Consider the following 12,470-nt stretch of genomic DNA (forward strand, 5'->3'; position numbering starts at 1 on the left):
TATAGACGTGAATGGAAGAGAAGTACTTAAATTGAAGAATAATTTTGGCTGGCATACATGTACGATCGATCCTTACTTTAAACGCTTTTTAATTGTTTTGTGATTTATTCCACGCGTTTTTGTGTTTAGTTATTTTGAAACGTTATATCTCCTAGGCTCCTATAAGATGAGATATTGATATTTTGTTTGTAATTTTGTGAAAATGGCGTTTAATACAGAAGAGGAAATGATATAGAATTGTGAATAAAAAGACTCGCAAAATACTACTATTCGAGCGAGACTATACTTCATGTAATTTTGTGGGTCGCTAAGTCTAAGACAATCCACTTTTGTGAGTCTTCGGTTTGGTATTTTATGATTTTTATCCACAAGACACATCCAATGTATATTATTGTTTATCTAGTTTATTTTGTTAAACTAATATTCAATTAATACATCCAAATATTAGAGTCATTTTAGATCTCCAAATTTAGCCAATCCAACTAAAGTTTATACAGTTTTTGCAATTTTCTGCATTACATATATATGTAAAAATCAAATCAACTAGGATTTGCAATGAAATTATATTAGAACTTGTCTCATAATTTGGATCCAATTTGGTAGTGTAGTGAATAAATTATTAGATAAATAGTATTATAAAAAACTGAAAATTTTAAAAATTGTAGCTCACAAATTATATCACAACAAAATTAGTAAAATCCATAAATGGCGTGTCCCTTTCAAGTTTCAATTTCTTTTTTTTTCTCATCCGATTCAATAATTGAAATCTTTTCAATAGATTTTTCTTTTTTTCAATTCAATTTATTGTGATAGTATAGTTGGTAAAAACAAAATTAAAAGAATATAAATGTAGATGGTCACGGGATAATAAAAGAGCAACAATAATAAAATAATAATTGCATAAGACGAGTCAAACAACATAAAACAATGGAAGAAGACGAAGAAGAAAGGGTTCGTAAACTTCGTATGCATCTTCCTCCTCCTTTGATTAAAAACCCACAAAAAGCCAGAGACTTTCGAAACCAAGAAGATGGAGAAACCAAACCCTCGAAGACCCTCGAACAGTGTTCTCCCATACGAGACACCAAGATTAAGAGATCACTACCTCCTCGGCAAAAAGCTAGGCCAAGGCCAATTTGGTACAACCTATCTATGCACAGAGAAATCATCGTCAGCTAACTACGCTTGCAAATCAATCCCGAAACGTAAGCTTGTGTGCCGTGAGGACTACGAAGACGTGTGGCGTGAGATTCAGATCATGCATCATCTCTCTGAGCATCCTAATGTGGTACGGATCAAGGGTACTTATGAAGACTCTGTTTTTGTACACATTGTTATGGAGGTTTGTGAAGGTGGTGAGCTTTTTGATAGGATTGTTTCTAAAGGGCATTTTAGTGAGCGTGAGGCTGCTAAGTTGATTAAGACTATTCTTGGTGTTGTTGAGGCTTGTCATTCTCTTGGTGTTATGCATAGAGATCTCAAGCCTGAGAATTTCTTGTTTGATAGTCCTAATGATGATGCTAAGCTCAAGGCTACTGATTTTGGTTTGTCTGTCTTCTACAAGCCAGGTACTTACTTTGATTCATCCCTTCTTTATTGGAATCAAATGGTTTTGTCATTGTTGGTTGATTGATTGATTGCTTCTTTAAGAAATGTCTTGTTTGGTTTCTTGGATTCTTGTTCCAAGAAATGGTTTGAGTTTGTCTTTTCAGATTTGCTGCTTGAGCATTGTTAGGAAAAGGTTTAATTTTTTTAAATCAGGTTTTTTGACATTTAGTTGAGATATATGTATGTATTTATCAAGAAGTGATGCATTTGGTTCTTTGATTCATGGTTCTTTGATTCATCCTTTAGACTACTATATAACCTATGAAATCAAATGGTTGTGTCTTCATTTGTTCCTTGATTGCTTTTCTGATACACTATAAAGAAGTCTCTTGTTTGATGCTGAAAAACAGATTTCTTGATATGCTATCTGCAGGATCTTTGTTGAATGTTCAATTGAATATTGCTGCTTGACCATTGTTAGGGAACATTGATATCCTTTCGACTTATTTTTCTGAATCTGGATTTGACATTTAGTTGTGAACTTGTGATATATGAATGTGTTAATCGCAAGGTTTTGTTATATGTAAGATAAGCATATGCAGCAATGCTATCAGAGCTAGAATGTGACTAACAAAGCTGTCGTTATGTTATTTTGGCTCTTCAGGGCAGTATCTGTATGATGTAGTTGGAAGTCCGTATTATGTTGCACCTGAGGTTCTGAAAAAATGTTATGGACCAGAGATAGACGTGTGGAGCGCCGGTGTTATCCTTTACATCTTACTAAGTGGTGTTCCTCCTTTCTGGGCAGGTAAGTTTATAAAAATCAGTACCTTTGTTACTACTGTATCAAGCACATTGCTTACCATGTTTAATTTGCTTGCAGAAACTGAGTCAGGAATCTTTAGACAGATTCTGCAAGGGAAGATAGATTTTAAATCTGATCCGTGGCCTAGTATCTCAGAAGGTGCTAAAGATTTGATTTACAAAATGCTTGATAGGAGTCCTAAGAAACGCATTTCTGCACATGAAGCATTGTGTAAGTTATTCGAAATGATTGTTATCCTCTCCGCTGCATGTATTTTGTTGTTAATTCCTATATATGTGAAACTGAGTTTTCATCTGGTGATATGATCAGGTCACCAGTGGATTATTGATGAACATGCTGCACCAGATAAGCCACTCGATCCAGCAGTCTTGTCGCGTCTGAAGCAGTTCTCACAAATGAATAAAATTAAGAAAATGGCCTTACGGGTAAGCAAGAAGTTGTAGCTCTTTATTCTCCACTCTCATTGCTTAATCTACTGGTTAGGAAGATTGATTAAGAACATGCATTTCAAGAACTATCTTTAAGATATGAATAAGATTTAAGAAAATGGCCTTTGTAGTAAGAAAGTTATAGCCCTTTAATCTCCAAGCTCATTACTTATTATCAAGAACTGATTCCTTTGTTAGGTAATCGCTGAGAGACTCTCAGAGGAAGAAATTGGTGGTCTGAAGGAATTGTTCAAAATGATAGATACAGACAACAGTGGAACAATCACCTTCGAGGAGCTTAAAGCGGGTCTGAAGAGAGTGGGATCTGAACTGATGGAATCAGAAATAAAGTCTCTTATGGATGCGGTATTATACCAAAACAAAAACCATCTTTTAGAATTATCTATTTCTCCATACTAAAGATGTTCTGCTGTAATCACAATGCTTAAACTTGTGTTTGGCAGGCGGATATAGACAACAGTGGGACAATAGACTACGGCGAGTTCCTAGCAGCGACATTACATATCAACAAGATGGAGAGAGAGGAGAATTTGGTGGTTGCGTTTTCGTACTTTGATAAAGATGGTAGCGGTTATATCACCATTGACGAGCTTCAACAAGCCTGCACAGAGTTTGGACTCTGTGACAGTCCTCTTGACGACATGATCAAGGAGATTGATCTTGATAATGTAAGAAGCCTTCATGATCTCTTTCCTTTTTTGTCTTGTTTCTTAGTGAGTTTGAGTTTAAACTGATGGTGCAAATGCTTGGTTTGGTTAGGATGGAAGAATTGATTTCTCAGAGTTCACTGCAATGATGAAGAAAGGAGATGGAGTTGGGAGGAGCAGAACGATGAGGAACAACTTGAACTTCAATATAGCTGACGCTTTTGGGGTTGAGGACACCAGCAGCACTACACAGTCTGATGACTCACCAAACTAATTATGATACCTTTATACATTTTGGAACTGAAAAAATGAGAACCCACAAGAGAAAGACTGAATCTTTTATCTCTCTTTTTGTTTTCAATTTTATTTTTGTAGATGAGCAAACTCTCAGATTTTGTAATAGTATGGATATTTGCTCCATAATTTTCCGTTATTAAGTTTCCTAAAGACAGTCTTAATGTAAGAAAATAAGAGATACAAATTCCACAATGCAGCCGAATGCAATGATTTGGATTACAGGCATCAAAAGGATTTGGTCAAAGCAATGTCTTCAAGCATTTACATAATCATGTATTCATGTTACTACATAAGCCAATAGGCTGCAGAGTCGGACCTCTGAATCAACATTCAATATACAAAACCAATCTACAAAGGGAATAAGGAACTACAAAGAACGGCTTCCGAACAGACGACTAAGTAATAAACCAATCAAAGCCAAAGTTAGTGGTTTTGGAAGCAATCTTCTTCTTTAGCTTGAGCTCATATACACCATAAAAATCCTGCCATGTGACTGTATGGTGCTGCTCTTCAGTATCTATATAAATATATCTGTTGTCTTTTTAGTCTTCATTCGTACACTCTCTTTCTCTTTAGGAGGGCAGGGAATATGGAGATGGATCCAATGAGGAACAACACTGACAAAGTCTTGAAATCATACAGATCCTTCACTGATCTGAGATCTCCAAGAGCCAGACCAGCCTGTATACATGAAATAAATGTTCCGCCATTCATTTTTAATGTCAAAGAACCGCAATAAGAGATCTAACTATCAGACTCACTCTGACGGTGATGTACGAAGCAGGCATAAGACCGACTAAAGTTGCCAAAAAGAAGACATGGAAGGGTATGTCTACGATTGGAGAAGACAAATTGATGAAGAGGTTTGGAAGTGTTGGTGTTATTCTTAAGAACAGCATGTAGTTTAGCAGCCTATCTCTTCTCTTTGCGATCTGATCCAAAGCATTAATGATTTCAAGGCATTAACCCTTAAGAACAAGCGATGTAACGTATGCTAATATAACACAAAATGAACTTACCTCGGCTTGGAAGAACCTCAACTTTTCGGGCCACAACCAGTTAACTAGAGGCCTACCGACCAGTTTCGATAAGAAGAAACAAGAACATGCTCCAGCTGTTGCATTGAGGACAACAAGGAAAAAACCTCTAACCACACCAAAGAGAGCTCCAGCAAGCAATGACATAAATATTGTTCCAGGTATCATAAAAGTCTGCATAAAGATGTACGTCGAGCAATAACCTAAAATGAACCGTGCTTGGTACTCACTTGCATAAGATCCAAGATTCTCTCTGCATATATAAAATGTATCATCATCGTATAGTCAGACCAAGCCAATCACATTTACATTTCAAAGCTAATTTTGCTGCTCTCTAAATCCATTTTTCAGAATCTTCGAAAGATCCAACCTTTCAATTTGGTTTTTCGAAATTAGACTCCCAATTCAAGAGATCCACTACTAAAAGCTAGACACATTCAGTTTCTCCATTAGCTTAAAAATTCAATTCTCAATCAATCGAACAAGAGAACGAATACAAGCAAGTGAGAATGCTGCTTTCCAAAATCATGTCTTTAAGCTAATTTGCTGCTATCTAAACCAATTTCCCAAAAGATCCAAACTTTCAAATTGGGTTTTTGAATTAGAATTCAGATTCAAGAGAACACAACTCAAAGCTAAACACTTTCAATTCACAAAAGGAAGAAGCTTTTATAATCTCACTTGAGCAATCGAAGATCAGAGATAGTTCTCGGGACTTTGAGCTTCCCGTATTCAGCGGCGGGCATGGTGAGGTAAATACACAAAAGACCGGTGGTGAAGACGAGGAAGACGGTGAAAAACACGGCGAATTCCCACCGTGACAGAGGAAACCGCTCCGATTTGGTGCGTTTGCTCGTCGGCGTATCATCGTTTACGAGTCCTCCTTTAGCTGCCGATGACGCCGCGGCGCTCTCTTCGTCTTTCACGAGCTGTTGTTGTCTTCCTCCGCCGTCACCTGTTATATTCCGAGGTGCCGCCATTACTGTAATGCTCTCTCGAGAAAACCCAGTTTTGAAGGAATTGAAGAATTTCACCAACAAAATCTAATAAAGGTTTCAATTTTTTTTTTTTTTTTTTCTGCGTTTCGGTTTTCTTTTTGGGTTATTGTTTCTTACATTTTAGTATATACTAGAATTTACCCCAAGTATCTATACGTTTTCATAAATCATTTAAATAGATTAGTATATTAATATAATCAGGTTTTTTTAGTTAATTAATATAAATATTAGAATATTATATATAATATGTTGTATTTGTAAAATTTACCTTATAGTAAATTTCTTTGTTTTGTAATATTAATACACTTATATATATTTTATTTTGGTGTTTTTACGATAATTAACAGTACTTGTTAATAAAATTATATGGATTGACTTTGAAAAAACAATAAATATGTGTACTTTTAAAAATAAAATGAATTATGATTAAAATCAAATTTGTTTTAAGACCATGGTTTTGAGCATGTTCTTAAACCATGGTCAAAAATAAAATCAAATTTATGGTGACTAATAGTGTTAAAGACCATGATTTTTTTGAAAATCATTTCAAAAAATATTATTGCACAAAAATATACTCCAAAAATGTTAAGATAGATTTTTAAAATATATATCCGTTTATAAAAATTCAAATCACATCATATGATGAAAAAATCTAATATTTTTTTAACTTTATGTATTAAATAGTAATTCAAATAATTAAAGATAAGATTAAATAAAAGTGAAAGGAGAATTATATTTTAATCTAACATATTGCTTTAAATTAGGTAGATAGATTTTAGGAAATTTGAAATTAATATTATCAAATAAGGAAATGATTGTGTTTGGTTGTAATGATTGTAGAGAATTTAATTGAAACTTGTTTGGATACAAAGATAAAAAAAAGATGCCACAAAAATGTACTCCAAAAATGTTAAGATAGATATTTGTTATTTGTTGGAAATATCCAATTTCAGATGCAAAGACTAAGAATAAAATATTTGTGATTCACTGCAACCATAGAGTATATACCTTCTTCTTCAATGTTTGTTTTTCTCGCCCTGGGCGTTCGGAAAGAACGGTTTAAACGGGTCGGGTTGTTCGGGTGGTGCAAAATTCGGGTTTTAGGAATCTTTGCCGAATAGAACCGAAATTAAATTCGGTTTGGTTTAAACGATACACGGGTTATTCGGGTCGGTTATCAAGTTTTAAAAAGCTTCCGAGAAAAATTGTGGTCCTACATAATTCGGTTTATTTATACCAAATTCACCTGTTTTGACCTGATACTACAGAAACAGAGTACAAAAACAACAAAATAGAAGACAAATCACTTGCCTTACATTATAGAGGATAAGCTAGTTTTTGATCGAGTTTTACATCTAGCAACCATTACAGACCCAGAAGCTAATAAGCTAGCATATTATCATGTTTTAGCTAGCATATCATCAATGTTTAAGCTAGCTATTACATGAAGAAGCGGCTACAGAACCATCCAAAAGTTAGCAACTCTTACCAGAGTTGTTTGGTTTGCTGTTACAAAAGCATGCTAATCCGCATCAAAAAGTAGACAAAAGAGCAACTTCAAAGTCAGTATTATCCCCTGTTATCTCCAATAGTTAACGCTGCAAGGTGCATCAAAAAGGACAAAAGTGAAACTTCCTACCTACTTGTCCCATGCATACCAAACAATGTCAATAAGTAAATCAAAACAAATACTACTTTAACTTGTAAAGCTTAATAGGCAGAAACTTAACTAATAAGTAGACATACCTGCCATATTATGAGTAATCATGGAGGAGGAGCTAGAGCATTCCTTGAATCTACAAAAGAAAGAAAACAGTTAGACATTTACATTTAAACAAACTAAAGAACACAGTACAAAGAAGACACAATAAAAGTGACTTACCAAGAGATTCAAAGAACTCTACTTCTTCCAACATTTGAACCAAGGTAGCCACATCTGCTTCTGTTTTGAATGAACACCTTAACCACTGTTGGGTGCATACCAAAACCTCCACCATGTAAGGAGTTAAAGAACTCCTATACGGATCCAACACTCGGCCACTTGTACTAAAAGCTGACTTAGAAGCAACAGATGAGGCTTGCGATGCTAGAACATCTCTAGCAAATTCAGACAGGATTGGGAAATTGGAGCTGTTACACCTCCACCAACTTAGAACATCATAAGGCATCCTTAGCCTATTCTCAACTCTGAGCTCAGGTTTCTCTGCCAGATAGCGTTGCAACTCATTGCCACTCTCGTCATTCACCCTAAACTGAACCATCTTCCTCTAAAGAGACTCGACCCTCTCACAATCATCTTCTTCATCAGAAAACTCATCCACGCCAATTTGTTGCTCCGCCTCTACATTAGCTTGAATGTCAACTGGATTGCTCAGCCTTGATGAATACTCTTCATACAACCTCTTCATTGCACTTGAAACAATAGCAGAAAGATGCCTACTCTCTATTGTATCTTTGCCATATAGTTGATCAAAGCAGAGGGTCGCAAACTGCATCTTGTTGCGAGGATCAAAGACACTAGCTATGATGACAAGTGGATTCATGTTGTTCAATCCATCCCAATACTTCTCAAAATTGTCCCTCATGACATGAGCTTGCTTTCTGGTTTCCTCATCCGAACTGGCACACTTGGCGATCAGAGCCCTCTCAATGTTCACAATTTCATTGTAACATACCGACGACGACACAGACTTTGAAGCAGAGAATACCAAAGTTTCCTTGTAGAATTTCTTGAGGAATTTAACTAACCTTGACACTTCTTCCCATTCCACATCAGTTGGTGGACCAACTCTCTTGACCTTTGTCTTCTCATCCTCTTCGAGGAAGTCATCATAGTACAATTTTCCTCCGCCAGCATCTTCTTAAAGGCAACCCGCAGCTTCAAAGCAGAACTCAACATAAGGTAAGTAGAATTCCATCATGTAACAACATCCAGTGGCAAGCTGCCTCGGCATAGCTTCCCATTCTCACACCTCATCGCAAAAGACCTTAGCCGAGTGAAAGAAGATCGGACATACTTGACCGCATTCCTAATAGCCACAATAGTTGCTTTTACCTTCTTCAATCCATCACCAACAAAAAGATTCAGGATGTGGGCACAGCAACGCATATGCAAGAACTCACCATATCTAACCAAAGAGTCGTCCCCTCTCAGCCTTAACTCATCTTTAAAAACACTCAATGCCTTGTCATTGTTCCTTGCATTATCCACTGTCACTGTAAAAACATTCGAGATTCCCCAATCTTCTATGCAGTCCAGCAACTGCCTTGCAATGGTGTCTCCTTTGTGATCTGTGATGATCTTAAAGCTAAGGATTCTCTTCTACATTTCCCAGTTAGCATTGATCCAATGTCCAGTGATCACCATGTAGTTGTAGGAGGTTGTCGGAGATGTCCATATGTCTGTTGTTAAAGAGACCCTTTGTTTCTCAACAGCGAACAGGTTCTTCAAGGCAACTTTCTGTTGCAGGTAGATCCCAACAATGTCTTTAGTGCATGTCCTCCTAGAGAATGTCTTGTACATAGGGAAGACATTGAAACAAAACCTTTTCCAACCATCAGATTCTACAAATGAGAATGGTATCTCATTGACTACTACCATCTCATTTACTGACCTCCTAAACAGATGTGGATCATACTGAATCACCTTCAAGTTCCCTTTGTTATCACCACTAAGAACCTGCTGCTTTTCCTTTTCTATCCAATCCTTGTACTGCTTACATATACGTATGTGACCTATCATAGGACTAGTGCCTACTGTCTTCGAATCACAAGATATGTCTGCACCATAATACTTACAGTAGCTCTTAGTGAGATCTTCATCTCTCTGCAGAAAGTGTTCCCAGCAAGGTGCTCTTTTAGCATACTTCTTCCGTGCTTTCGGTGGCTTATCAGCTCCAGAAGCAGGTGCCTTACGCTTATTTTCAGCTTGAGTTTGTTTTGCTTCAGTCACTTGCGGTTCAGGTGGAGGTTCCATATCGATGTGCTCTTCAGACATCTACAATATACACAAAGAAGAAAAGAGATTACTATTTGTTAATCTCAAAACATTCAAACAAAACACCTAAATCTCAGAGACATCGAAGTTTTAAAATAAACATTAAACCATATATGACCCAAATTAATACAAATACACACGTTATGACCATAAACAAACAGTAAGACCCAAATTGACCATAAACAAACCGCAATACAACAATTAAACAAGACCACAATCGTTTATGAAGAAATCCCCAAATTGATTTTAAAACCCTAACCCTCAATGACCCAAATCAATACCATAACACAAGTTATGACCATAAACAAACTGCTACACAACAATTAAACAAGACCATAATCGTTTATGATGAAAGCCCCAAATTGATTTTAAAACCCTAAACCTAAATACCCAAATCGATACCATAAACATAACGAAAACCTAGAATAACATACAGAGAATGACCATTATTCAAAGGAAGAAGCGATTAGGAGAAAGAAAAAGAAGAAAAGCTTACGTTGTGGATTAGGGTTTGAATCCCAGACAAAGGCAAGAGGTGAGATGATGAAGATGATGTCGAAGATGATGAAGCTTAATCGGAGATGGAGAAGAGAAGATTTGATTGAGTGAAAGATCGGAGAAGATGAACGGAGATGTTCTCTGTTCTGCGGTATCGCGAAAGAGAGGAGATGGAGAACTCGAAGAAAAAAAAGAGAGAAATGAGCTTAGGGTTTAGATAAAATTATATATATGGCTGCCAATTTTCGGTTTAGGTAAAACCGATCGGTTCCGTTTACCTAACCGACCCGAAACCGAATCCGAATTCTGATTTGAATTATCACGAACGGTTTGCTCCTCACAAACCCCCAATTGCCGATAACAAAAATGTCGGGTTCCTCGGTTCGGTTTGTCCGGTTTTCGCCGATCTCCCAGGGCGATGTTTTTCCCTTGTCAATCAAGTCCGTTGTTCGCTAATAGAGAAACTTCTATTCTACACAGAAGGTTCACTAGTTAGTTGATGTCAGAATTGTTTTTTTTTGTTCTCTTCTTTTTAATTTATTATTAATATTTACATTACTAGCACTAGGAGTATTAGAAGAAGAAGGAGGAGTATTAAGGAAAAGAACTGAGTATCAGATAAAATGCTACAATGATGATTGAATTATATACTATACTAGTATACATGATGAGAAAGATTATTCATAAATTAAGAGATAAATGATTAGATTTGTGTAGGTGAATCTATATTTCATAAATTAGTTTAGATAAGCACTATTAGTAGCTTGCATATATTATCTTCTCTCAACCAAAAAAATGTGTTCCACTTTTTATATATTTACTTTGATGGGTAAAAGAAACATCATGTACCATCAACACGACAATATAAATTAATTATCTCTCTTAAATTGCTCCACGATCCTTTTAATTACACCACATTCTCCTCTTAATTGTTTCCCTTAAATGGTTGATACGGGTCAAAATGGTAAAGCTACAATGTATAACTATGGATCAACAATCCTCTTAATTACACCACGCCCTGCTTTAAATTGTTTCCCTTAAATAGTTGATTTGCTCCACGATCTCCTAAAATGTTATGAAATCGTAACTCATTTATTTCCATATTAAATGAAAGTAACACAAAATCATATATTCAAAAAACCAAAATCGGCTCAATATATGGTCCATAATGAAATCGTAACTCATTTATTTCCATTTAGACGAAATTAACACAAAATCCTATATTCAAAAAAACCAAAATCAGCTCAATATATGGTCCATAAATGGTTGATATGGGTCAAAATGGTAGAGCTACAATGTATAATTATGGGTCAAAATGTAAAGAATAAAATTAATTGCTCCACAATCCTCTTAATTACATCACGCCCTACTCTTAATTATTTCCCTTAAATAGTTGATTTGCTCTACGATCTCCTTAAACGTTATGAAACTGTAACTCATTAATTTCCATATAAACCAAATTAACACTATAAATTATAAAATCCTATATTCCTATAATCCAAAATCGGCTCCTTCTATATATGATTCATATTTCCATATTCCATTCTAACCACCTTTAAACTCTAATAGCCTCTATTACCAATTATGAGTATAATTCCATTAAAGGATCTTCAGCCAGGACGTGTACCTAAAATTGTGTGTGGGCCGCCTTCTACGTAAATGACATGCAAAAGCTTTGCATTAAATTGGCAAAATTATCAGCCTAGATTTCCTCCTACTTGATGAACATGTATAAAACTTCCATATATTTATATACTTCATCTTCCTATTTTTATTAGTAACAGAAAACTGTATAATGCAGTCTACCTTAATTCAAGTTCAATACCCCAATACCGAGTTGACCGCTTCAAGGATGACCTTCACGAGGGGAGCATCTACAATATATCTGAATTTCAAGTAAATACTAGCTATCCACAATACAAACTAACAGATCATCCCTACATTATTAAGTTTTTGGATGGCACCATCCTTACATCCATAGTAGGAAACTCAGTCGTGATTCCACATGAGATGTTTAGGTTTCGACAACAAAACAAATTGTGGACTCTTGCTGGAACTAATCAACATTTACCTGGTAGTGTTTCCTCAATATTTATGTCTATCATCATGTTTATCTGCTCATCCGCTTAACATGTAAGTATTCACCTTCCAAATGTTGTTGGGGAACTAACAA

General features: G+C 35.8%; 2 protein-coding genes across 2 annotated transcripts; one reads left to right on the plus strand and one right to left on the minus strand.

Moving 5' to 3' along the window:
* Positions 1-866: 866 nt before the first annotated feature.
* LOC104707244 (calcium-dependent protein kinase 4) lies at positions 867-3,959 on the plus strand. The gene is made up of 7 exons (XM_010423551.3): positions 867-1,568; positions 2,213-2,356; positions 2,432-2,584; positions 2,684-2,799; positions 3,001-3,168; positions 3,267-3,491; positions 3,583-3,959. The coding sequence occupies exons 1-7, from the start codon at positions 1,031-1,033 to the stop codon at positions 3,742-3,744; spliced, it is 1,506 nt and encodes a 501-aa protein (XP_010421853.1). The 5' UTR covers positions 867-1,030; the 3' UTR covers positions 3,745-3,959.
* Positions 3,960-4,001: 42 nt separating this feature from the next.
* On the minus strand, positions 4,002-5,896 carry LOC104707245 (putative membrane protein At4g09580). The gene is made up of 4 exons (XM_010423552.3): positions 5,486-5,896; positions 4,787-5,057; positions 4,529-4,699; positions 4,002-4,448 (listed from the first exon to the last, which is right to left on the minus strand). Exons 1-4 carry the CDS (start codon positions 5,782-5,784, stop codon positions 4,317-4,319), a joined length of 873 nt encoding a protein of 290 aa, XP_010421854.1. The 5' UTR covers positions 5,785-5,896; the 3' UTR covers positions 4,002-4,316.
* Between the last annotated feature and the right edge of the window lie 6,574 nt (positions 5,897-12,470).

Source organism: Camelina sativa, chromosome 8 (genome assembly GCF_030686135.1).
Source record: "Camelina sativa cultivar CO46 ecotype springtype chromosome 8, ASM3068613v1".
Classification (NCBI taxonomy): Eukaryota; Viridiplantae; Streptophyta; class Magnoliopsida; order Brassicales; family Brassicaceae; genus Camelina; species Camelina sativa.